General features: G+C 46.9%; 2 protein-coding genes across 4 annotated transcripts in view; one reads left to right on the plus strand and one right to left on the minus strand.

The window, feature by feature from the left end:
- Positions 1-21,541, minus strand: part of LOC135921873 (uncharacterized) — a 221,653-nt gene that overhangs the window by 89,884 nt on the left and 110,228 nt on the right. Inside the window, exons 2-3 of one of the 2 annotated variants that reach the window (XR_011508144.1) lie at positions 16,593-16,839; positions 14,497-14,753 (exon numbers count right to left, since the gene is read on the minus strand). The exons of the other annotated variant lie outside the window; for it this stretch is intronic. The gene's annotated coding sequence lies outside the window, so the exon portion shown is untranslated. Of the gene's footprint in view, positions 1-14,496; positions 14,754-16,592; positions 16,840-21,541 lie in introns of those variants that run through there. 2 annotated transcript variants of the gene reach the window in all.
- The window catches only part of LOC135921882 (uncharacterized), a 39,836-nt gene continuing 21,670 nt past the window's right edge, over positions 3,376-21,541 (plus strand). Inside the window, exons 1-11 of one of the 2 annotated variants that reach the window (XM_065456282.2) lie at positions 3,376-3,490; positions 4,153-4,288; positions 4,681-4,812; positions 5,433-5,608; positions 8,744-8,916; positions 11,445-11,571; positions 12,113-12,247; positions 15,673-15,776; positions 16,660-16,784; positions 18,885-18,997; positions 19,777-19,905. In XM_065456282.2, coding sequence (XP_065312354.2) covers positions 3,464-3,490; positions 4,153-4,288; positions 4,681-4,812; positions 5,433-5,608; positions 8,744-8,916; positions 11,445-11,571; positions 12,113-12,247; positions 15,673-15,776; positions 16,660-16,784; positions 18,885-18,997; positions 19,777-19,905 — 1,377 coding nt within the window. In that variant the 5' untranslated portion in view covers positions 3,376-3,463. The remainder of the gene's footprint in view (positions 3,491-4,152; positions 4,289-4,680; positions 4,813-5,432; positions 5,609-8,743; positions 8,917-11,444; positions 11,572-12,112; positions 12,248-15,672; positions 15,777-16,659; positions 16,785-18,884; positions 18,998-19,776; positions 19,906-21,541) is intronic. The other variant, XM_065456283.2, reaches the window with a different exon arrangement.

The raw sequence follows: 21,541 nt of genomic DNA on the forward strand, positions 1-21,541 counted from the left end.
CACGAGACAGATTGTCCGCGCCAGCCAATATATCGCGATATGAAAACACGTATAAAGCAGCGCTAAAATTTCGCATTACCGAGTATCGTGATCGTCGGTGAATTAACCCAGTAACCGAAGTTGGCGTCGGCAGTGATCCAAGTTGTCCAGCATCTGTTGTTGCTACAGGAGTTGAGCATTTGGCACATCCTGCCATTAAACTCATCATCATTAGAGACTTTTAGCCTGTCCGTTATTCCGGTAAACGGGAGTGGTTTGGGCGGATTGCCAGATTTGTGGGGGCGTAAACTTGAGCGGCCAGAGCGGTGCAGCCGCCTGGTAGCGTAGATTTCAACCAGACAAACACAGAGCTAAAACTGCAGTAACACACTATATCCTGTTTTGCTGCTGGCGCAAATTTTTGTCAGAGGCGTAATTCTGAACATGATTACGCCGCTGTAGAAAATTTACACCAGCAGCTAAGCAGAATATAGTAATTAGCTTTGTGTTTTTTGTGGTTGATCTTGGCGCCACCAATCTGGCCGCTCACGTTTACGCCCCCGCTAAACCGGCAAACCGCCCGCGCTTGCCGGAATACCGGTCACGCTAAAGGTCTGGTCTGGTCAAGCTGGTCATGCGTCGCACTTTCCTTTTAATGTGATTAGCATTCTTAGGGTGCTTTACGCACTTTCCGGTGACTTGTTGCCTGTCTGTCTGGGTCTCTAATCGTTTTCCTGCCAAATTGGGTTACTAGGCAGTCCATGGCCGCACAACAGAAAATTTGCTGGGGCCAAAAGTAAATATCTCGGGAAACCTCACGGACCGCACATTATGGGAAACGTTGCATCCTTGCGGAAAGGCATACTGTTTTGGGCTGCCGAGCACGAGGTCGCGGGATGGAATCCCGGCCACGGCGACCGCATTTCGATGGGGGCGAAATGCGAATGCGATAACACCCGTGTACCTAGATTTAGGTGCACGTTAAAGAGCACCAGGTGGTCGAAATTTCCGGAGTCCTCTACTACCGCGTGCCTCATAATCAGAAAGTGGTTTTAGCACGTAAAACCCCATAATTTAATTTAAGGCATACTGTTTGGTGTCATTCGGTGCCGTCCTCGGCACTGGCAAATCGATGAAGGTGGAAAGGGGCTGATGCTAGAACTGATTGTCAAATAGACTGGCACTCGCTTAAGGTTCAAAAGGAAATAAAACATATAATGACGTTTCAAGACAGCTAAGGGTCCCTTGTTCACGATGGAGCGGTCTCGAAACGTCATTATATTTTTTATTTCCTATTGAACCTTAGGCGAGTGCCAGTTTATCTGAAAATGTGTCACACTCGCCTGAAGAGTGTTCGTCGAACTTTGGACTAGGCTAGAATTGACGGTGCCAGTAAGCCCCCCTCCCTCGGTTCTCTGTATATTTTTGTGACGCCTGAAGCTGCCTTGTATCGTCATCTGATCGTCAGCATGTCTTGCAATGCAAACCACACCGATCAGAAGGCTAGTCTTGTCGAGAGTTATAAAGAAAAAGGAGGAAAAAAAGAACTGTCGCCCAGACTTCGGTGGTTCCGAAAAGATTCGTCAGTTTCAGGGCATTGTTATCTATATTTCAGTTTTTTTTTTATCAAGTTTGCTATGAAATTGGATCTGGGGCGATTCCCTCTGCACGCCTTCTTGGTCCGGTGTACACTGCAGGGCGATGCAGTCCTGGCTGCACTGTTTTGGCGCCACCAAGAAAGGGTCGCAAAACGAGTGGTCGCTCTCTTTCTCAACTCAAAATGGCATGGAACTCTACTGGAACTTCTAAAGTTCTGAAGGTTTTCCATGTGAATGAAATTTATCTTCTAAGCTGAAAAAACAAACATATGATCCTGATAGTTTCTTTTTTCTTTAAAGAAAGACGTTATTTCCATTTCCGTTTTGAAGTTTTAAGTTTAAACGTTGCGACTTTTGTCGTTAAAATGGACGAGAATGATTGAGTATGTATCGAAATACCGATATGAGACGTGCAGGTAGCATGCAAAAAACAAATGGCCCATCAAGTCTTCGTTGCTTTATTATGAGCTCCATAATATGTGTCGATAAATAGCCTCATGTTATGTGTGTCGCCTTGTAGAAAGCCTCGACCGATGTCGTCGGTGCAATGTTATTATACCCAAATAACATTGACTGACGCTCACTGCCTATTCGCCACAATGTGAGCAAATTATTGTCAAGATTGAAAAGTAAGACGACCCGATACCCAACGTTGAGGAACGAATTGAAAGAGTTAGCGCTGCTAAATACATTTCAAATTATTGTCAAGATTGAAAAGTAAGACGAACACACCACACAAGAGCATCTATTTACGATCGCTGCCGTTCGCGATCATCGAATCAAAACGTGTTGGGAAAGTGCATGTTAGATTCAATTATGGGCGCTGCACGAATAATGTTGTCAATGCCTCGGTAACTTGAATGCGTACATTCGTTCGGTGGTCGTGCGCTTTTCTTATCTGCTCCCAACGAGAGATTACATACATCAACACCTTTTTTTTTAATGTGCCTGCTGCCGCTAGTGTTCGAGGTCTTTTGTTGCGTTTGACGAAAAAAAAAACTGTAGTTTTTATGATCATCCCACGTAGTTATGCTCCGACTGCAGCGCCGGCGCAGCGTGGTTGTCAGAACTCGGCCGCAGACTGCTCGTAGGCCGCATGCGGCCCACGGGTCGTGGGCTGTGCAGCGTGGGTTGGGCTGCTGTGCAGAGCTAGGGGGCACAGCTTGAAACCAACCGTCGGTCACTGGGCATGTGTCACTTAATGTTTGTAAAAAGAAATATTGGAACGAGGTGTCCACCATCGTGTCAGACAGTTACCCTAGTTTTCCCCCTTCCAACGACGTCTTCTTTGTTCTCTTCTCTCGAGCATGGTTTGTGGCATACTTTCTTAATTCTTTCTTTTCGTTATTACATACGGTCAAATTTTCCAGTTACATTAGAACCAACGCTTTCTCAGCTTCTGTTTAATTCCTTTCTCGATTTTAGCTTGTGTGACACAGCGCGAAGCAAGGACAAGGGACGCAAGAAAAACGAGGACAAGCGCTTACTGCCAACTGAAATTTTATTGCCTGGTCCAAGGCTTTATATATAAAAAACAGAGGGAAAATGACGTAAATATATACATGTAAAAAACAAACAATACAGATGTCCCTGCTTGTCCCTTGTCCTTGTCACTGTTTCGTGCAGTACCACACAATCTAAAATGGAAAACCAACTAGCCCAAACTTTCACCCTTCCTTTCTCGAGCAAATATTTTCGTAGTAGGTAGGTGCCATTCATAAGAGGAGCTATATGACTATTACGCTTATACTACGAACGTGCTGGGACAACAGCGGCAACAATTTGAGAGACGATAGCGATCGAAGAAGACGACAAAGCAACGCTCGAGGCTGACCCGTATTTTGTCGGTTCGCTCGCTCCAGACGTTTTAGCTTAGCCTCTCGGACATGGCTGACAAAAACAACCGTAAGACGGTGAGTGTTCGGCTTGACGTCTCGTGCCAGCGGCCAAAAAATGAGGCACTATCGATCGATGTAGTGCGCAGATTTGGTGACGACGCGCAGCTGCATGACTGTGGGATGAGACATCAGCGGGCACGCACCAGGCTGTAAAACCGCTTCTGATGATGCAGCGGTGGTCCTGCCGCTGCGCGCGAAGTCGCAGGCTCGATTGCCGTTCGCAGCTGCCGTATCTTGGTCATTGACGTCATAGAGCGCGTTTCGCCACTTTTGCACATTTCGCCATTTCGTTATAGAGCGCACTTCGCGTCCGCAAACTATCTCGAGCAGGGCCGGTTAGAGCGATCGTCCACAAAAGAGCACTGCGCGAAATTCTGCCCGAGGCGTACTGTTCAGCGTCAGCAGAGACATGTATTGTTAGTTTTATATCAAGAGAACGAAACGTCTTATGTCATTTGGTACCCGTCCGGTCAAAAAGAGAGAAAAATAATGAGCTCATTATTATTCGATCGTAGATACTACTTCCCGATACGGCTAAAACATCACATTGCTTGGGTGCGAGCAGGTAATACCTTCACTGTTTCTTCAGTAGTCACGTAATATAAATTACCGTGTATGTGTCGTCGGCAAGCAAGCAGGCATTGTACAAGCATGCCAATCGGCTCTACTTTCTGTAGGCGCCGTCCCCCAGTATGACTAGCCGTCCCCGCACCTATCAGAACAGGGCGCACAAGTTGGCCACCCTGTTCGTGATGACGGCCGGAAGCGCCAATGCCACCCAGTTCTCCACGATGTTTATCGTCTACGGAGGAGGTGAGCCCACTTTGGGAACTATTTTGCAGGTCAACGCGCCTTAATTGACAAATGGGACCCTACGTGGCAAAACCACGATCTGACTACATATATGGGGCCCACGACGAAGTGGGGGACATCGGAATAATTGTGACTACCTAGGGTTCTTTAACGTGCACCTAGCTGGATCGAAATATAAGAGAGTATTTTTTTTGCATTTAGCCCCCTTAGAAGTGTGACCACCGCCGTGGGGTTTGAACCCGCAACCTCGAACTGAGCAGCACAAAACCATAGCCACTCTAAGCTACCACGGCGGGCTTGAGTCAAGGCGGCTGGCACAATCAGGCACTGTGTCGCCAGCAATGTCATTAGCGGCGATAAGTCAGCAGGACCTCTCGATATTCATCACGCAGCGCCGTTCCTGCTGGCGTATCTGGCGTTCCTCGGTTGCGTAGCGTTCCCCGTCCTTCGCCTGGAGAGCAACCTGGCGCAATTCGCCGGAGACGGGAACATGGGCATCTTCAGCACAGTTCCATTCTTCATAGGTGAGCGAAGTTTGCAGCAGGGCAAGTATAGGCTGGCGCCAAATTGAACAAGCCTTCTTAGCTTGAGTCTGGTTGTTAACTGTCGTAACATTCACACACTTTTGTGTCACCGAGCTGTGGCCTTCTTTGGGTCGGAACGACGTTTTTAGCACCCCTTGTGCTACGCTAAGTAGGGAGCGCATTTCCCGCTCTTTTTTATTCGAGGAAACTTACGCAAAGCATATGGTGGTAAAAGGTGACCAGAATGGGCGTTAAATAAACGCACGCTGCTTTGTGGGACGCATATGTGCTGCAGCAGTGAGCTGGCGTTTTTTTTTTGTCCGTTATTTAGCGGGCATAAGCCTATGTACCATGTGGCTTTAGATTGTCCTCCTTGAGCATCTTGTGCCTAATATCCTGAGTACCAGGGCACTTGCTGACTTTGGCTTCTTGTGAGGACATATTGTGAACGGTTTTATTACGAAACAGTTTTCTTACCGCGTGTCACCAGCTTTAAACGACACCTGAATTCTTTGTCACCACTGTTGTTGTTGGGCATTTTGCATAGAAATAATTTTAAGAAAATCTTCCGGGCTCAATAGGCGTTTGTAAACCGTGCGTGCACACTAAACATGCTGCAGGTGTGGGATACTCGATGACCACGTATGCGCTTGCGCACGCGGTAGCCGACACTGTGCCGCTGTCGGACGCCCTGGCGCTGCTCTCGTCCTGGACCAGGTCATTCGACTGGCATCACGACTGCCCCGGGGGATGGATGACGCGCAACCTTTCTTGCCACGCCATCCGACGCGGCTCGGTAGGCGTCCGTAAACTTTTGTTATTAATGTTTGTTTACCCTTCCTGGCCAGAATTCTTGAACTAAGGGAAAACTTTGCCCGTACAATTTGAATCATAAAAGTCAGGAAGAAAAGTTCTCACTGGAGTATATATATTTTTGTGCAATGAATTGTAGGCTTTTCTCATGGACTGCCTAAAAATCACCGTGTTCTACGTAACATAGGGTTCTTCAGACTTCTCAATTCGTAACAATAAAGGTATGGTATATATGGCCACACATTGATTGAAGATCACTTTTGTGGCCAAGCAAGGCAGATTATACGCATTAGGCAGCGGGCTCCGACAATACAGCGTCGCATCACGCTGGGGCGTGATGCGACGCATGGAAATTTGTAAAATTTCAGGAAGAGCCATATTTATTTGCAACACAAATGCTACAAATATTGCAATTAGCATTGCTGACACTCACATTTGCGAATATAGCCTTGTTTGCATTTCTCGATGTCAAATCTTTACTGCAGGACAGTATAGTTGCTGCAGGAATCATTGGACCAGAACGCGTTAAAACTCCACATGAATGACTAGTTGCATGTGTTGGAAAACAGCACAAAATATGACGCAAATGAAGATGTACACAGGGCAAGAGGGCGAGTCTCGTGTGACTCATTATTCTTTTGTGTCCAGTGTATACGATTTGTCACAGCGCTGCATCTTCTCGCTGATTCCATCGCAATTCCATCGCGATAGCATGATGTGCCGTGATTGGCCGAGTCGTTACATTGGACCAGAGTGACATAATTTAGGGACGAGACTGGGAAAGTCAAAGACTCTCTTCGATTCTCCCAATCACGCTGCTGAGCAAGTGTGCCTTCTGTTAATGACGTAACAGCGGGCTAATGCACTTGTATTTGCCACGCTGTTAGGTAAACCATGAATTCGTATCGCGTTACCTAGTTTTCGCTCTTCCGAATTCCGCTGCTAAGCACGAGGTCGCAGCTTCGATTCCCAATCACGGCGGCCACTTTGAGACGTGATCAGAATGCTTCGGAAGCGCTCGTGGAAGCTCCCCACCCTCCCACCCCCCTACGGCCTCCCACGTATAGTCTGTATGTACAGCTTTGGGACATTTTCATCCTTCTTGGGGTTATTCAGGACTCGCTTCAACAAGGCTCTGCTAAACAACCGTTCACCATGACCTGCTTGACAACCCTTCGTGACATTTCGTCCTCTCAATAGATTCAGGATGCATGCTTATGTGATCGCTGATTACGATAGCCGCTAATGACGGATGTTCTTGCATGAGTGAGCAGAACACGCCTCACTCGGTGATCGGCGGTAAAGGATCATCTTCGAAACACATAACATGGAAGAGTATGTCAAGTGGTCGAGGATCGCGGACACCGCGTTTGCTTGGCCGACATGCATCGGAGAAGAAAGCCTATAGTTATTGTGTTGCGGAGACGGAGTCATTGACACATGACTGCGCCAGTGACCACAGTCCCTTGTATCATGTACACTATCATCTTGCCTGACCAGACTAGCTTTGTAGAGCTCATGAAATGGGCACCGGGCCTCTTATAACAAAGTGAAGGGGATATCGGAAGGTCGATGGGGAGGGGAGAGCTTAGAGGCCAACTGTAACGAAATTTCGAACTGCGTAATAAGCTCATGTTCAGATGTAGTAGTTATGGACCAGTCTCTTGGGCACAATTCTACGTTTAAGGTAACAGCAGAAAAAAAATGCTGCTATAACCGCTCGCCGTGACGCATGACACAGAACGCTTCGCTACACAGCATGACTCCACAGCATGACTTCACAGCATGACTCCTCAACATGAGATTGGGCGCTGCCTGCGGCGCTCTGATAAATATCGGAGGCGACATGCTCGGGTTTACGTCATACTTGCTAATCATGCACCGAGTGCAGGCACTAACTGCTTAGTTGCTATTTAAAGGGGCCCTGAAACACTTTTCGAAAGGATCATAGAATGGCCTCATAGAATGGCATAGAATTAAAGTACGTCGTCCCACGGATGTCATGCCGCATAAGTTTTTCCAATTCTTCAACTGTAAGTTGAGTTATCGCACCGATATCCGGCTTTTTCTCTCTTTTCCTCTCCGCTAGCCAAGGAGCAATATAAATATATAACGTCCTTGCCGCTAGCGCGCTGGAAGCTACACAGTGGAGAAGCCAAGAGCGTAAAGCCCCGGCTAAATATGTTGAGTGTCGCGGCGGTGAAAAGGCTAATGGCGGCACCCCGTGGCGATTGTGGTGGACAACGCTACGTAGCACACCGCTGCCATATGGGAGGTCAGGCACAGCAGATGCATATATATATATATATATATATATATATATATATATATATATATATATATATATATATATATATAAGCGAGAAGAAAGGCGGTTAACCGAGGAGCGAGCTTTTTATTAGTCACATCATAAACCAACAAACAATGGCACCAAGGACAACATAGGGGAAATTACTTGTGCTTAATAAATGACGTAAAGAAACGATAAATCAATGGAAATGTGTGCGTATGAAAAAACAACATGGACATGCGAAGGCTGTGGGATCGTCCCCCACTTGCGGCAAGTTGTTTTTTCTATATATATATATATATATATATATATATATATATATATATATATATATATATATATCTTGCCAATGAAATCAGCCAATAGCGTTGGTCGGTCAACTGCTTTCGATGACGACATAGCGGATGCGAGAGCAAGCGTACTCGTACCAACTCGCCCAGCTGTCAACGCTTTTTTTTTTAATTATAACCAATTTACCCGAAGTGAAATACTTTTGGTGGTTACGTTTGGGAAGTGCCGTAAAAAAATTAAAGATTAAATTATGGGGTTTTACGTGCGAAAACCACTTCCTGATTATGAGGCACGCCGTAGTGGAGGACTCCGGAAATTTCAACCCCGTGGGGTTCTTTAACGTGCACCTAAACCTAAGTACACGGGTGTTTTCGCATTTCGCCCCCATCGAAATGCGGCGGCCGCGGCCGGGATTCGATCCTGCGACCTCGTGCTCAGCAGCCGAACACCACAGCCATTGAGCAACCACGGCGGGTAGGAAGTGCCGTAAAGCTCGTTGACAAGTGCCCGTTTCCGACGCGTCATGTACTTGCCCAGATTCCCTGCAAGCTGGCAAGGGAACGCCTGACGCACATATACCACCGAGTAGAGCTCACAGAGGGCGTTCCGCTGGCCGGTAAAGATGGCGTCAAGCTCGTGCCGGCGTCGTCCTACGAGCAGTCAGGCGTCTGCATCCCGGACTTGGCAGACACTGCGCTGCCGTACGATTTGTGAGTGTCCGAGTAGCACGCATACTTTACGTTTTAGATGCTGAACGTGCGGCGTTGAAAATTTGAGTATTTAAATATTCATGCGCGGGAAAATTCAGCTCTTTGGCGATTAATGAAAAATAAATTTAATAGGTAAAAAGGTCTCTTCTCAGCAGTCATCAGAACGCAACTAAATTTGTTTCAAATGTGATGAGTTTTATTCAGCACAATTAAGGCGGTTATGGGATGTGCACTTGATGTCATTGAGATCGCCATATTGTAGTACAGAAAGCACGGTGGAAAACTGTCCGTTATCTAGATCCGCTTATCACGAGTATCACAGTAGAAGCTGTCAATGGAACAGTAAAATGGCGTGCGTGATATCACGTGAATACTCCATAAATTGTGCGTTGTGCAGAGATAAGAACAAAAGCTTCGTCGTAATCTTGTCTTCTGGGTAGATACATGGTGGCCGCGATTGTAGTATCGTATATTCCGGACTAAAATCTACGGGAGAGTGTGTTGGGGGGCTACAGTCGGATACAACTCATGTCTTCAGTGAAGCCCCCTCGACGCCCTCCTAACCTCCAGCCACTGTTCCTCAGTGAGGCTGCAAATAGTTCGCACTTCAAACTTTCCTTGTTACCTAAATAAGGCGGTAACCACAAAAATGCAATTATAAGCACGTAATTTTGCACGTTTTGAAAGTTTGAAAGTTTGAAAGTTTATTTAACATAATGAATGTATACAATTGCAAAGTACACACTTTTGGGACCCAACAAATTTGTTAAAGGGTCCCTACCGATTGTTATCAGGGAAAAAACACTTATATGGCAGCTGTTTTTTTTTATACTGCAAAATCACACAAAACCTAAATACTCGTATATTATTTTCTCGTATATTTAAATTCTTTGTATTCTCGAGTATTTAAATACTCGTATTTTCACTCGTATATTATAGTCGAATGGTGAAAGCCTAATTCTTTATTGAACTGAAATAGGCGCTTGCTTCGCTGCGACTATTTGTTGACAAGTTTCACTTCAGTTGGCAGTGAAGTTTCGTGAGTAAAACGGGGTCAGCAGTGAAATGAACTGCACTGCGGACTTTTGAAGAGTGAAATGCTCAGACTTCATGCACTCTGTCCATGTCTATTGCATAACTCATCGTTTCCGCCGCTGAAAATACTCTTCAAGAACAGCAGACGCTCCGGATGTATGAAGTACGACGCGGTCTTGAAATGGTCGCATTACGACGATTTGGTCTGATTGGCTGGCGGAGTAACAACGTGGCGCGGTCCGTGTGCCTTGGTTGCCAACTGCTGCTTTTTAAAGTTGTATACTGCTATGGTTAGTAAGACATTTTTGTGAACTTAAGCTGCGCTAGGGACGAGACACCGATGTAGTTGTTGTTGTTGTTGTTGTTGTCCTGAGTGGCCGTGGCACATACCCACAGTGGGGGATTGGCCAAGTATCGGGCGGTTTAATTAGGTGCCTAAAATAATAATGATAACAAGGGAGTTAACAATTTGGGCGTGTGAGTTTAAAAGTAAGCGTTGTAGGAGATGAGGTAGAAGGAGGCGTTTGTCCTGTCTTCTTCTACCTCGCTCTCTCATCCTTAGCGCAGTTTAAGTTCACAAAAAATATTATCTACGGCCTATAGAAGTATAAAAGTTGGAATTCTGCGGTGCGCAGACTATCATGGGAGCGGTGTGTACACGATTTCATTCTTGAAGGTCAAGCTCGAACTGTACCTAAAATATTTTTCACCGTTAAAAAAAAGCAAAATCAGCCGCGCAGTCATCGTCGCTGCGCGCGAGCAACACTTCTAGCCCATATTGGCAGCTCCTCATATGCAAGCGAATGCGGCTCACAATACGTAAAGCGGTTGCTTTTGAGGGGTTAAACTTGTAAGCACACGCGCGCAACCTTGTTGACACATTTGCCACGCATTTATACGCAACTTCATAGATGCGCAAAACATAATAGCTGCGATAGCACCGAAAAGACGTGGCGCCTACACGTCATCGTTCAAGTTCAGTGTCGTTGAGCTTAAAATTAAATTCCGGGCTTTTACGTGCCAAAACCACGATCTCCATTATGAGGCACTCCGTATTAATTTTGACCACCTGGGTTTCTTTAATGGGCATCCACAATGCACGGTGTACCTGCGTTATTTTTTTTTTTGCGTTTCTCTCCCAATCGAAATGCGGCCGCTGCGGCCGGGATTTGATCCCGCGACCTCGGGCTTAGCGGCGCAATGCTAAAGCCACCAAGAAACCATGGCAGGATGTCGAGCCTGTATCGAGCTGTTCAGTGTCGTCGAGCGGACTATATACATAGAAAAGGTTTTTATTTTAGGCCTAAATTGGCCCCCTGCAGACTGTACAGCTTCTTGCGTTCTATAGCTGGTGTACATAGTCCGGAAAAGGCTGTGATTACGCCTTCAAGCTTGTACGCAGTGCAATGAGGTCGGTGTCGTCTCTACCATGCAACCTTCGCAGTGTACCTATACTCACCGATAGAACGCTAGTGGCACTGCCTTCTGTGCAGCCGCCGACACTCGATATGGGAGCAGTCCTCGTACGACATGACACGAGCTGAGCCCGTTTTCGCCATCGCCGCCATATGGCTGCTGGTGTTCGCGATCGCTCACAGGGGCCTCCTCAGGCTCAAGACGGTAAGCATCGCTTTGCGGGTTCCTTTATTGGTCAATTGATTCAACTGCTACCTAAGTTAAGAATTGCCTGCTATCCGGCAGAGGACCATGGTATTGCCGTGTCACAGTGCTACGACCTCTGTAGTTGAGGTGAAAGTGAGGTGCTAGTGTGCGTAATGCGGAAAGGCAGAAAACGACGCTTTTCCATTCCACCCTATCACTCACCTTTACCTCACGTGTTGCTCCAACTAGCCCAACAATGTATTATTCCACCCGCTGTGGTATTCGTACGGATATATGTATACATAAAGACAGCTTTTCTTTATCGATATGGTATGAAATGAGCGGAGGCTACGGTTGTTGCACAAATGACTGTGACTGCGGTTGTTCCACACACGCACGGCCTGCTTGCGGTTGTAGCTCGAAGGTGAGAAAGACTTCAGAAACGAGCGTGCGGGTTCGCGGTCCGTTTTCTCGTGCCCATCGTGTTTTTCGGAGCGTTTTGACGAACGCTGTGCGTCTGCGTTGAAGTCCTAGATAATCCCAGCCGTCTGATTTGCAGTGCTTCTACGCTTTCGTTCTCCTGCAACTGGTGTCCACGTTGATGCTGCTGGTCCGGGCTTCAACGCTGGCCGGCGCTACCCGAGGGCTACGCGCACTGATGCTCTCCAACTGGAGCTCCGTGACCAACTTGGAGGTGTCGAGTTTGCGCTTAATGCCTGTTCTGTCGCTTTGTGTGCGCTTCCCGCGCAGTTAACCGGTTTTAATTTTCAAGCGAAGCTTGTATTGGCTCGCAAGTGGCGTTGTCGTGGTCACGCAAAAACCCAGTTGCTTCCAGAGCATAGCAGTTGCGGAAAGGGAGGTTTGACAGCTGCGCCGGCGCCGGAGCGTGAGTCATTAGCAAGGATTTCAGCTGCATAGGCGCGCGCTCACGCCACGCGCGCTACCAATCAGAGCCGTTTCGCTTCCACCTGGGAGTTGGGAAAGGGCAGGAAAGAGTTTCTCACGCGCTGCGCCGGCTTCGTTTCCGTTCAGTTCAGTCTCGGAAAGCGGCTGGGATGGCCACACATTGTGCACTTACCCGAGGAACGGGCAGCGTTTAACGAGCGGCGGCGAGAACTCGCCCGTGAAAGGGCGCGCCGATCCAGCCGCTAGAGCAGCATGAGCCCAAGTAATCCGACAGCAACGAGAAGAAGATCCGAGCTGACGTAGCAGGAGGCTGAAGCAATCTGGCACCTGTGGCTTACTTAACCGGGACGAATTTCAGGTGCACGCAGGACAAGCTTCGCTTACCCCCATTTTTCGGTAGGGGAAGGGTTGGTCATTTTTTTCGACAACAGGCCAAAGCGCCATCCCGTCTGAGTAAACGTTTTGTCGTCATCATGAATAGCAATAAATGATATGCAAGATGCGTAAACAGCCTTTCCAACACATCCAGCATGCCATAAACTTGCTGCTAGCGATTCTAGCTTGAGGTTCGTCATCTTGATAAGGTCAAACTAACACCCATAGTACTCGTCGTAGAGGGCTAATTATATAGCTACGCGGACAGCTGTCATCTTAAGCATCGTTCAGTTCTGAAGAAGGTGGCAAAAGTAACAGCTTCGCGAAGACAGTATCGAAGTAAAAAATGGCGTTGGCTATTAGTTGTCCTAACAAGATGGCAGCTGAGCGGAAGGCTTGAAAACTCGGCGGTATGGTCGTCTGCTCACAGCAAAACGTATAGTCACGCTTTCTCATAATTTTAATCTAAGCTACGCTGTGTTTTCCGTAGGGTCATACACGAAAAGTGTTAAAACTATAGTCGGTGACAACCTAAAAATTGCAACCAAGCTCCACACACAAAAACGCAGTGAATCTATCCTTCAGATATGAAAGAACGCCGAGACAGTAGGAGTTCGCTCATAGTTACACCCAATGTGCAACCCATAAGGTTCGCTTGTTTCCCCGACATCGAGCGTTATCTCGTGTGTAGTCGTACAGATCTGTCTTTTTGTCACTGGTTTCAGGATGAAACATGAACGTCTAGGGAAATTTTACGAGGGTTCCTAAAATCGCTGCTCAGCTAAAGTCCACAGTTTAGCTGGACACAGCTAGCTTTTATTTTCCAATGTGCTTAGCACTTACATTAGCAGAACAAAGCCGTTAAGCTATGAGCGGACTCCATGTGGCACGGTTCTCTTTCAGAGATGAAGAGCAGGCGCTGTGCGTTTTTTGTGGGTGGAGCTCGTTTGTAATTCTTAGGTTGTCACAGGCTACAGTGATAATATGCGCTCTTGTTAGGTTGTTCTTCTCAACGTGAGGTGGCGTCAAGGCGCGGAGACGCCTTTCAGAAGGTTTTATACATGGAGGAAGGAAACAGGATAAGAGGGAGCATACCGCAACGCGATTGAAATCAACCTGGTGGTCCGACGCGTGATCGCACGTCAAAGTGCGCGGTTGGTTTTAGTGTTCCCGCTCTGCAGGCAGAGTCATGGCAGGGCAGCCGAACAAACGCGCACCGATTAAAAATTACTGGCTTTTCTACTGGGAACCAAACGTCTCAGGAAATCTTGATGATTCTTTGATGTCGACGCAAGAGGTCACGTGTTGGACCACCGCTGTAGCTTCACGGAACGTTCGCTTGCCAAGGCTGGCTGCGTGACGTAATGCTACCCCCTATGTTTTTCCTTCCTCCATGGTTTCTACAGTCAGTGACAACTGAAGAATAGAAAAGTAATACGCATGCTGCCCACTTGAAGCACAATATGCATATATGCGCCAGCCAATTGGGATTGCTCATTTTTGTAACTTCAGGTGGCGTGCTTTGCGGGCTTAAAACGACTGATTTATCCGTACAGACTTGTCTTTGTGTCACTGGTTTGGACTTGAAGCCTGAATGTCTTGGCAAATTTGGTGCGTGATCCTGATGTCAGTGCTCAACCGAAAATAACACTTTAGCTTGAACCAACATTCTTTTATTTTCTAATTAACCTAGTATTTACAGTAGCAGAGCAAAGTCGTTAAGTTGTGAGCGCACTCCAGCTGGCTCGGCGCTCCTTCAGAGGTGAAAAGCAAGCGCATATTGGAACACACTCTAGGTGTGTGGAGAAGCGCACTTGCAGGATTTGAGTATCGTCTAACGCGAGGCGTGTTCGCGCCGTCGACGTGGACTCCGGGTTGGCGCAGGTGGCATCTGGGTGGCAAACGTTGGTGGATTCCACCTGATAACAGCGCAAACGACAAGTTCATTTCGTCACAAGTACCAAAGCACGAAAAAGATAATGAAGACACTGTGTATTGAAACTGGGGCGAGTGTACCAGCAAGCCGTCACTTGCTCTTCTCGGAAACAATTTCAGTTTCTACAAGAGAACGTGTCTTTCGGCTACAGTCTACCGGCTTTCTCGCTTTCTGTACCACATATTAGTTAAATATCTGAGTTTCGTTAGTTAGCCTAAGAGTTTAGTTTCGTGCTTTCGTTGCACCCGGTGGGTCCTTCTCGCATGTATGGCTTTAAAGAGGGCAGCATGTTCAGTACTTGACATTTTCATTCGAATGCGCTGTAACTTCCCATTACTTGTTTTCTCCCACCAAAGGCCACGGGTCCGACTCCCACCAAAGATGGTGGGTTCGATTGCTTTAATTAAGTATCTTAATTAATTACGCCTAAAGTTTGCCTTAATTAACACCAAAGGTAGTGGGTTCGACTGTCCACCTTCACGATGTCAAGTGAAAACCAACTTGGAGATATGGCCGATTCGCCCATATCTCCAAGTTGGGTCATGGGTTCTAGTGCCTTAACCAACTTCGCCTTAATCACCGCCGCAGGTCGCAGGTTCGAATTCCACAATAGGTCGAGTGTTTGACTCCGTATGAATTTTGGTGCCATAATGCCGGACAACGGATTTTTCGACCCACGAGCCATCTAAGGCTTTCGACTTAATAAACTTATGTTGGATTAAATGTCGCGTTAATTGAGGAGAGCTCGATCTGTGTAAGTCAGGCCACCGGAATAACCGTCCAGCGTGGTCGGCCGCTTCATCAAAATGGATTAGTTTGAGGAAACAAATCACCGAGTCTGCTCGTAAATAACCAGCAAAATGAGAACCGCAGCGACAAACGTTTCGCCCATTCTACCGCAGATGTGGTCTCACGCCCTGTACGTGTCGTTGGAGAGCGTGGGCGTCACTGGGACCATCTACATGGGCATCGAACGACTGAACAGCTTCGGGAACAGATTCCAAGAGTGAGAAGGCGTGCAATATATTCTTGCGCTTGCGGCTGGAAATGGACGCGAAGAACACTAAGCTGGTACGCGCAGGCCTGCATTGTAGTTGACACTCACTCGCTTCCTCCGATATTTTATCAGTATCTTCAAGCAACAATGACGAAGAAAGGTGTTACGACCAGGCGGAAAACAGCCGCAATAAGGGAATATAGGTGCAGCAAAATAGTACATCGCGCAAAAATAAAATAACACACACACACACGCACACGCACACAGATACATACATACATACATACATACATACATACATACATACATACATACATACGTACGTACGTACGTACGTACGTACGTACGTACGTACGTACGTACGTACGTACATACATACATACATACATACATACATACATACATACATACATACATACATACATACATACATACATACATACATACATACATACATACATACATACATACATACATACATACATACATACGTACGTACATACGTACATACGTACATACATACATACATACATACATCAGCGTTCATGGCACCTGCATTTTCTGGAATTGTCTGAAAGTTTCTTTTCAACTGGTTGCAGAAATATCTCCATGCGCCACCTGAACGATATAAGATAGCTGTCATAAACCTGTACGATCCCTCTTGATAAACACCGGTGTCCGGCCGAAACTATAAGCTATATTTACAAATTCAAACAAGCTGGCCTTTAAATTTTTGCTGCGTCATCGCCCAAGGAAACACTTGTACACGTCGCAACGAATCGCGATTTGTAGAAACGTGCCGTATTAAAAAATAAGAGTGCTTACGCTATACTGCCGCATTGTGCGGAGGGTGCGTTCTATCGGCACGTTCACGCGTCTTCTCCCATCGCAGGGACGTGATGTTCGTCCTGGTGGCGGACACGGCGAGCAAGGGCATCGGCACGGTCGTCTCGTTCCTATTCCTGGGGCACCTGTCGCACACGACGGGCATCGGCGTGCACATGCTAGTGGACGCAGGTGCGCGGTCGTTGTCAGGGCGACGCCCTCGTGTGTTCCGCTTTCGCATCATGCACTGCGGGTAGGAGAAAGAAGGAATGACGAAAAGAATCGGCAGACCTTAAGGGGCCACACGACGACTTCCCTTCGAAACTGAGGACAAACTGAAGCGAGTGCTCTAGGCAATTGTACGAATATCATGCCCGTAGAAAAAAATAAAGAGGGCTTAATAGATAGTTTTATCTAGTTCGTAAACGTATTACCGCTTGCGGAATCCCGGTTGACAGGAAAGCAACGCCTAGGGGCTCGGAGCTTAACGAGAAAGCATACGAAGATAATACTGCAGTGATTTATAGTATTCTACTTAAATGGTGGTGTAAAACGTTGGCAGTGACATAATTGTTAACGTGCAGTCCTTTTATGATTTTCGTCCGACGAGGAAACTGACGCGACAGAAATTTTCGGAAGCATTGAGCTTGGGCAAAACGTCACAAGATGTCGCTACCAGCTTCGCTACCGTAGTGACGTACAGGGGACCGGTAATCCCTGAACGATAAGAAGGCTATGAACAAGCTAAAGTTCTCTGATAAAACAACAACAACAGGAGATACAAAGAGCGAAATGTTTACCTTCCAATGTTTACCTTGTGTTGTCACGATGCCCTGCCCCACTGCCCCAGCCTTACTTTTTCATCTTTCCGCGGTGCACTTGTGGAAACCCTTCAAGGTTGCCGTCTGACAAAGGTGCCCTGTAGTGGCAAAAGAGCGATTGCAGGGCGGGTGGACTGCGTTAACAACCACCACTTCCCCGTTTGCTATAAGACCAGGTGGGGGGGGGGGGGGTTGTGCACGGCGGCGCGACCTTTCGCTAGGAAGTGACTCAAGAGTCACGAACAATTGCTAGTGCATACGGGCTGTCTCGTTCTGGTCTATGACGTCGTAGGTTGGACATGAGAGAAACGGGCCTCTAAAGCTTCAGGTGAGAGTGAACGATCTTTTATGCAAGATTGTGGGCCACCCTACTGCATACAGCGGAGTAATATTTGGCTTGCGTGTTCGTGGCAGCGATGTCTACAGATCACGAACGTTGTCCTAGAGTGTTCAAGAAGTGTTGATGTGCCCGTTCGAGATTCCTGCGGAAATTAGCTCACTTAATGCACCATGACAAGCTCCAACGACTTCTTTGAGATGAACACAACGTAGTGTTCACTACAGTATACTGCCCGCTGCGGCCTCGATAGTACAGGCACAAAGGCCACTGCTCTTGGAGTTTACGCATTGTCAAGTCACAGCTGTGCCAACCGCTGCGGTGTGGTTAGCGCGCCTAACTTTCAAATGCGCATTGCAGCAGGAGCATCACTTTGATTCCCAGTGGTGGGAGAAGTGTTGATTTTCCTCGCCATCTGCCGAGGGTGAAGCTCATGGCAGCTACATTTTGTACCAACAGCGCAGAGCAACGGCACAAAGAGACGAAGAAGACTACGATGCAAGCGTTTGTCCCGTAGCCTTCTTCGTATTTGTATCTCGTCGTTTTGAGCTGCTGTTACAAAATGCAGTTGTACAAGCTCGCCAAGCATTCCATCCTTTTGAGGAGGTAACTAGGTAGCCAGGAAAAAAAAATGAAGGGAGAATGCGGCAAGGGAATTAACAAATGACTTCGTTTGGCGCCGAAAAACAGACAAAGGATGGTAAACTTGGAAACAACAAACAAGAGGCTAGCTTCTGATTAGTTTCATTCGAAAGAGCACGAAGCCCTAGATACAGCTGCTTGACTCAGCAACACAACCTAACGTTGTGCGATAGACAAAGTGTGTATAAACAAATCTAAGTGAAAGAAAAATCCCTGCATCAAAATATATTTAAACTACAGGCAGTTACGTTGTTATTACTACATTGATGTTGATATTTTCTCAGTTGCCGCAGCTTGTGGATAGGCTCCTCTGTGACGTCTTTTGATTTAATGGCAGCATGCGGCCCCCATGTGTGCTCGCCGAAGAATACGCATGTAAGAAAGCATTAATTTTTGCTAATACGTGCAAAGATGTCGTATATGAAAATTACACTGTTTACGTGCTTCGGTCATGCTTAGCTCTGCAAACACTTAACACGGCTCTAATCGCAGATTTCAACTTCATCGTGAGCATCACTCCCCAGGCTGTCAGTCTGGTGCCGCACCCGGAATTCTGGAGTCGCGTCCATTCACTGTGGGTGGTTTCGATGATGCTGCCCAAATTTGTGAGTTGATCCGCGTGCCGCGCCCTTTCTTTTTTCGGATACTAACACAGCAACAATATTAGAAGTGTTAAAATCAGCTCCCACATCTTATTTGGAGTAAAAAAACAAATTACAAAATCGTGAATGCTATGCTTTTGCCGGCTGCATGCGCCGGAAGCGATCGCAGAGGCCGAAAACGTGTCATGGTCGACATGTTTTCTGACACCATTTAGCAAGTTTTCAAATTTTCTTTTCTTGCCAGGCAGGCGAAGACGTCAGCTTGGTCACCGATACAAGCGGTTTTCTTTCCCGCGGTTGGGGAGTAGGAGGTGTGTTCAAAGCACACTCTTTGAACACTGATGTTATCGCTGCTTGGGTTGTCGTCAATTTTGTCGCGTTTTTCACATCAGTACGTGCGCTTATTCAGCGAATTCTTCAATTACCTTTTGGAAACCACTGCTCTGTTTCTGTGTGTATATTATACCCTTCACTCCGGTCTCTCGTGTGTTGCTACTAGATTTTAAGAAAATGAATTACCATCTCAAGTATGCTCACACGCCGATAACTCATCAAAATGCAATCCGCATGGCAACAAACCTTGGTTGTGCGTCAAGCAGGTAGAACCTATATCGCCAGTCTCAGCCTTGCATCGCTGTAGCGAAGCTTGTTGACACAAAAGTGTACGCGACGTTCAAGTACAGCGAAAACATTTATGACATTTCGTGTGGCCCTTTAATTAATAAATGCAGTTCTGACATTGCGCCTAGCCGGAGGGCATTTCTAAAGTTCTGCAATTGCAGCTCATTGTGCCCGACATCATCGTGGAGTTGCTGTCCGTGTCGTTTCCGCCGATACTGGTCAACAGGAGGGCGACGCATTTCGTCGTCTGCGCCTTTCTGTTTCTCTTGAGCATCGCCACCAGCTTTCCCGTACGTATGCGCCACATTCTCCCCTGAACTTGGGACGTGGGCACAGGAGCGTTGCGTTTTATACCGGTCGCGTTGTGTTTTAGTCGCCAGGGTCTTGAACGCCCTGTATAAACAAACAAAGGACTGGCGATGAGGCTCCATTGTGACTTCTGGTTCTTCCGTCACTGAGTGCCCAGTTGTTTTCTGACATCTGAGCATTTCAAAATGAGTGAAAGCTTGAGGCCGCGACTGTTACTATAGCTGCGTAGAGAGCTGTGGACTGTCCTAGGATGGTCTGGGAGCAAATCCTATAAGCTTGCATTAAACAATGGAGAGCTAGCTGCCTTACGTGTCCTTAAACTCCGGCATCCGTAGTCTCTCTCTCTCTCTCTCACCGTTTATTCAGTAGGATGGATAATTAACGCAGGAACCTGGAATCGATCTCAGAATTGAATTTTCGTAGCATCTTCCGCACAGATCGGGCAACCAATAACAACACTGAGACGGTAACACTGAGAGATTTCGCTGCCTATTCTCGGGTTCCATTTCTTCAGGAGCCTACTTTGTAAGAACTTCCAGGGACAAGAGTTCATATCATTTTCTGGTGCAAGTTGACTGCCCTTTTCTTTCTTACGAATGAGAAAATCAATTATCGATCTTTTATGTATTTATTTAATTAAAGAACACTGTGGTCTTTCAAGACCACGCGGGAGGGGAAGAACATTGTTTACAATTTAGCCCGTAATAGTTGCAGAATAATAAACAGGTGATGAATTCTGAATAAAAGGAAACAAAGCGAGAAATACTAGTTCACTGATAAAACATGACTGACGGCAAGCAACAAAACAGCCTGACGAGAGAGCATTTGCCCTCTTGCGGGTCACCAAAGACAAATATAATACGCCGCGATAACAATACGAAGCCCGTGCGATGCTTAGTCTAAAGGAAAGAAGCGGGCGGTAGGGCAGGGAGGAAGACAACGAAAAAAAGTCTAAACGCAGAAAAAAAAGAGAGAGAAAAGAAAATTGACATTCGCGTTTAATGGTAGCTCAGGTATACTGAGCAATGCACCCGCCGTGGTTGCTCAGTGGCTATGGTGTTGGGCTGCTGAGCACGAGGTCGCGGGATCGAATCCCGGCCACGGCGGCCGCATTTCGATGGGGGCGAAATGCGAAAACACCCGTGTGCTTAGATTTAGGTGCACGTTAAAGAAACCCAGGTGGTCAAAATTTCCGGAGTCCTCCACTACGGCGTGCCTCATAATCAGAAAGTGGTTTTGGCACGTAAAACCCCAAATATTATTATTATTATTATACTGAGCAATGCATGCTCAATATCATCTGCACAAAATATATCGGAAAGGAGATTGTTCCATTGAATAATGCTACGCGTAAAGAAAGAACTTTTTAGACAAGTTTCGAACGAGGCGCGCTTGATACTCGTATGCAGGTGGCCGTATTGCGCGTTCCTTTTCGTCACAGGAAAATTATTTGCAAATGTGGTGCCGGCGTCGTTGCCCATCTATCACTATTGCTTCATACTTTGGCATACAGTGTTTTACATGCTTAAAGAAGGGAATTGCGCTAAAAAAGACATGGACGGGCGCAAAGTCGCGAGTTTGCGCCCGTCCATGTCCTTACTCGTCCGTGTCTTTTTT

This window comes from Dermacentor albipictus, chromosome 8 (genome assembly GCF_038994185.2).
Source record: "Dermacentor albipictus isolate Rhodes 1998 colony chromosome 8, USDA_Dalb.pri_finalv2, whole genome shotgun sequence".
Taxonomy (NCBI): Eukaryota; Metazoa; Arthropoda; class Arachnida; order Ixodida; family Ixodidae; genus Dermacentor; species Dermacentor albipictus.